This window comes from Nansenia antarctica (genome assembly GCF_963989245.1).
Source record: "Nansenia antarctica genome assembly, chromosome: 4".
In the NCBI taxonomy this organism is placed as follows: Eukaryota; Metazoa; Chordata; class Actinopteri; order Argentiniformes; family Microstomatidae; genus Nansenia; species Nansenia antarctica.
The window spans coordinates 24,971,343-24,975,601 of record NC_137689.1 but is presented as its reverse complement, the minus strand read 5'-3'; the positions used below and the strand labels follow the sequence as shown (position 1 = coordinate 24,975,601).

Below are 4,259 nucleotides of genomic sequence, written 5' to 3'. Positions count from 1 at the left end.
TACTAGAGGTAGCATTTATGACATGCTGCAAGAATTGCAGTATAAGGGGAATGGGCGATGAAATGTGGAGTGATTGTGTCTTGCAGTGTGTGGGCCTGCTCTCTTTCTCGACACTCTCTTTAGCTTACACGCTGAGCATCTTTTGACACAGTGGGTGCAGAATATCTTTTAACTGATAGAAAATAATTTGAGGTGGCCTAGGGTGGTCCAGTGATCTAGCACCATGGCCTGGGGTGGTCCAGTGGTCTAGCACCATGGCCTGGGGTGGTCCAGTGGTCCAGCACCGTGGCCTGGGGTGGTCCAGTGGTCTAGTACCATGGCCTGGGGTGGTCCAGTGGTCTAGCTTCGCGGTCTACAGTGCACACATATGCCCATGTCGGCGTGGGTTTTAATCCGGCCCGTGCCCTGCTGACATGACCTCTCTCTCTCCCTTCTTCTCCTTACTTTCCTGTCTGTCTTCACTGTATCTGTCCAATAAAATGAAAAATATGAGTGGGACTGCCCGATACTTAAAAAACACAACAATCTCCAGTTGCTCAGTTTCTGGTTCATAGATCACATTCTGAGCTCCCAAACTGGAATTCAGCATTGTCAGCTCATCCATGATGTGATTAACTGAAACTCAACCCCAGTGAATGTGAGAGACAAAACAACAATACCTTTAAAATTGTTTATTGAAAAGCTTTTGCCATATTCTTATAAAGGCAACTGGTTAGATCAATTCAGCAGGAATATAACGGTCTCAAACCACCACCACGTTCAAGCAGAAGATGAGCAACACAAGCCTTTGAGGGAAGCTCAATATATATCAATCACAATAAACCTGCTTTTACTGTCAGATTAAGGTTTACGAAGCGTTTACTACAGTGTGATTGTACTTTTAAAAACATATCAGAACATAAGAACAACAGCAAAACCTGTGTATTAATCAAACAGTTTACTTTACCCCCTCTCCAAAAATCACACACACACACACACACACACACACACACACACACACACACACACACACACACACACACTACTCTCAGCATTCACTACTCGTTCACTTTAGATTAGTGCAGAGAAAATATAAAATCAATATGTTGATCTGGCCTGTCAAATAAAATAGTAAGACACACAAAGACGTGCCTCTAAAGTTCCTAAGCTCAGTTGCCAACTATTGGGCTGCTCATTCAAATATCCCAACACCAGTGAAAGGCTTTAGGTCCATTTCATGATGATAGGAAATGCATTAGAAATACAAAGTACAAAAGAAATGCAAAACAGTGACACTAACAATCCGTCCTACATATTATTGACGTGCGTGTTTTCAAACATCCCCAGTGATGTCATCATGTCACCATATGACATTCTTCTTCATTGCCTGTTCCTGTCAGTTGAGTCATATTCAGATGGACTTGACCCCAGACCTAATCTTCATCACTCCCATTCTAACAACGTAGAATTGTATCATTTCATATCTCACTGTAGCTTATTTATTGCATTCAAGTTTAAGATAAAAAAATAATAATTGTGGAAAAAGTAAAGGAATATAACTTCTACAAATACACAGTGTATAATGAATCTATTGATATAGACTGAGAAGTTAAAGGCAACAGCAGCTATTGGTTCAGTAAAGCTCTGCATTGTAATCAGCTTCTATGACAAGGCCTCATTTCAGGCCTACTGTGATCTTAGGACAGCTGTAGTCGGTCCACCTGTCAGCAGTGGTTACAGCAATGTGCCTGCAAGCCTGAAAACACAACAAACAATTGACAATCAAGAATGAACATCATGATATATTTGACAAATGAACCAGTATAAGTAATAATTCATTTGAACAGGATTCTCACATTAGGTAGATGGTACCAGAATCCGTCCTGTTACAGAAATAAACAAGAGAGAGAGAGAGAGAGAGAGAGAGAGAGAGAGAGAGAGAGAGAGAGAGAGAGAGAGAGAGAGAGAGAGAGGGAGAGGGAGAATTAGTAATCTTGATATTTTCTCTGAATGAATGTTGACTGTAAAACTTGATTACCACTAGTTGATGGTTATATTTGGATGGTTAATGTGTCCACAGATAACCTTTAATAGAGCATGGATGGTTAATGTGTCTACACAGATAACCATTAATAGAGCATGGATGGTTAATGTGTCTACACAGATAACCGTTAATAGAGCATGCAAAACCAGATGGATGTTTGCATATTGTCTCTGTTTTCATCACAAGACGACCCTCACCATTGGCTTTCCTCTTGTAGTAGATCAGCCCTGCTAACGCTAACACCAGTCCCAGCACCAGTCCTGACGCTCCGATCGCGATTTTGTTCCTCTCAGACTCAGGCAGGGACGGGTCTGCCAAAGAGAAATGATGGATTTGTTTTTCACACAAAAGCAGCAATCAGATTCTATAAACCACGTAGATAACATAATGCATGTTCCCTGTTACTACAGCAAGGCCTGTTCAGTGTCTGATAAACTAATACTCGTTTATCCTTCACCACTCAAACACACATTAAAACACTTTTAAAACACCCAACTCACATATCTGATAACTTCCTCACCCAAAACACCATTATAACACCTATAATAAACCTCCCTGTAATAACACTTACTCCACTCTGTCACCAGGGGGTCTCGGAGGCTGGCGTGGTGCACCATACAGGAGATCTTCTCTCCAGATCTGGGCGTGTACTCCAGGTGGGAGTGGACCTGGTAGTACCAGTCCCCATCGGCCAGCTCCATAGTGGAGGTCACGTCTGTTTTCACGTCCTGTCCGTCCCTTGTCCAAGTCACAGTGATTTGTTTCGGGTAGAAGTCATAGACACTGCATATCAGCATGGCAGGGTGTCTTCCACTGGGGGGCGCCACTGAGCTGAGTCTGACATAAGGCTTAACTGATGGAGTGAAAATGGTAACTCAGATTACTGTTATTAAGTGTGCTTGCAGTAGCAAGCAACACTTATTAGTATTGTACATATATATGTATGTATTTATTATTATTTAGGGTTAGTCCTGATCACCAGACTGTATAGTATCACATCAGAACCATCGAGCTCGGATGCAAATCATTCATATTGTCTGTAGCATCCAACAGGGCTCTGTTCTCATGGGATTAAACTGAATGTTTAATTCTTTAATGAGAAGTGAAAACTCATAATATTTTACAGACTGCTATTGTTGTAATGCTCTCTGAAGATTCTGTACATTCAAAATGAGCCAATAGAAATGTTTGTTTGTGATGAGCCAATAGAAATGTTTGTTTGTGATGCTTCCCTGAGGAAAACAACAGTATAATATAACAGTGATGTACGTGTTCAATGATTGTAGCTACAGTATCCATGATCATTCAAGATAAAACCTCCCACAGCAAGAACAACATGTCTGATCCTATTATTATTATTATTATTATTATTATTATTATTATTATTAGCTCTATCGTCATATCCATCAGGAATCTCTACAAATGTTTTCTTATTCACAAAGAACACACTAACATCACATTAACATCACACTAACATGAACATCTGGTCAGTCAGGGATGGTAAACTGCTGTGGTCAGGAGGGCTGCTCACCTGACTTATCCAGTATGGCTCTGTAGAAACCAGCAGAGGCAGGCTTGCAGAACCTCTCCATCTCTGCTTTCACTCTAGCCAGGTAAGGAGCTTTATTAAAGTCCCCTGCCATCTTCATACCAACATCTCCGTACCCAACATACTTGCCCACAGTGCTGTTGAATCTGGTGTACTCTATCTTATTAAAAATATAAGACTCTATAAGCTCTATATCATGCAGATCAGGAGAGCTGTACAGACATCTTACCAGACGGTTATTATAATATCCATCTAAAAGAGAAAAACAATACAAATAAATGCTGAAAAAGGCTCTGGTTTTCACTAGTTATACAATAATGGATACAAACATACCCCATTTGCCTTCTATTAAGTATAATTCTTCAATTAAGTATAATATATTACTGTTATTTAGGGTTAATTCTGATCACCAGATTGCATAATATCACATCAGAACCATCTAGCTCGGATGCAAATCATTCATATTGTCTATAGCATCCAACAGGGCTCTGTTTTCATGGGATTAAACTGAATGTTTAATTCTTTAATGAGAAGTGAAATCTCGTAATATTTTACAGACTGCTATTGTTGTAAGGCTCTCTGAAAATTCTGTACAAGTATCAGATACATTATACGGTTCAAGTTAATCAGTTAAAAGCATCATGTTATAGTTGAACGTACCTGCTCCATTCAGAGTGGATAATCCCA

At 40.1% G+C, this 4,259-nt stretch overlaps 1 protein-coding gene across 1 annotated transcript; it reads right to left on the bottom strand.

The window, feature by feature from the left end:
- Nucleotides 1-1,703: 1,703 nt before the first annotated feature.
- Nucleotides 1,704-3,666, bottom strand: LOC308155914 (HLA class II histocompatibility antigen, DQ beta 1 chain-like; the record flags this gene model as incomplete). The annotated part of the gene is made up of 4 exons (XM_080529280.1): nucleotides 1,704-1,735; nucleotides 2,221-2,334; nucleotides 2,595-2,876; nucleotides 3,555-3,666. The coding sequence occupies 4 exons, from the start codon at nucleotides 3,664-3,666 to the stop codon at nucleotides 1,704-1,706; spliced, it is 540 nt and encodes a 179-aa protein (XP_080385406.1).
- Between the last annotated feature and the right edge of the window lie 593 nt (nucleotides 3,667-4,259).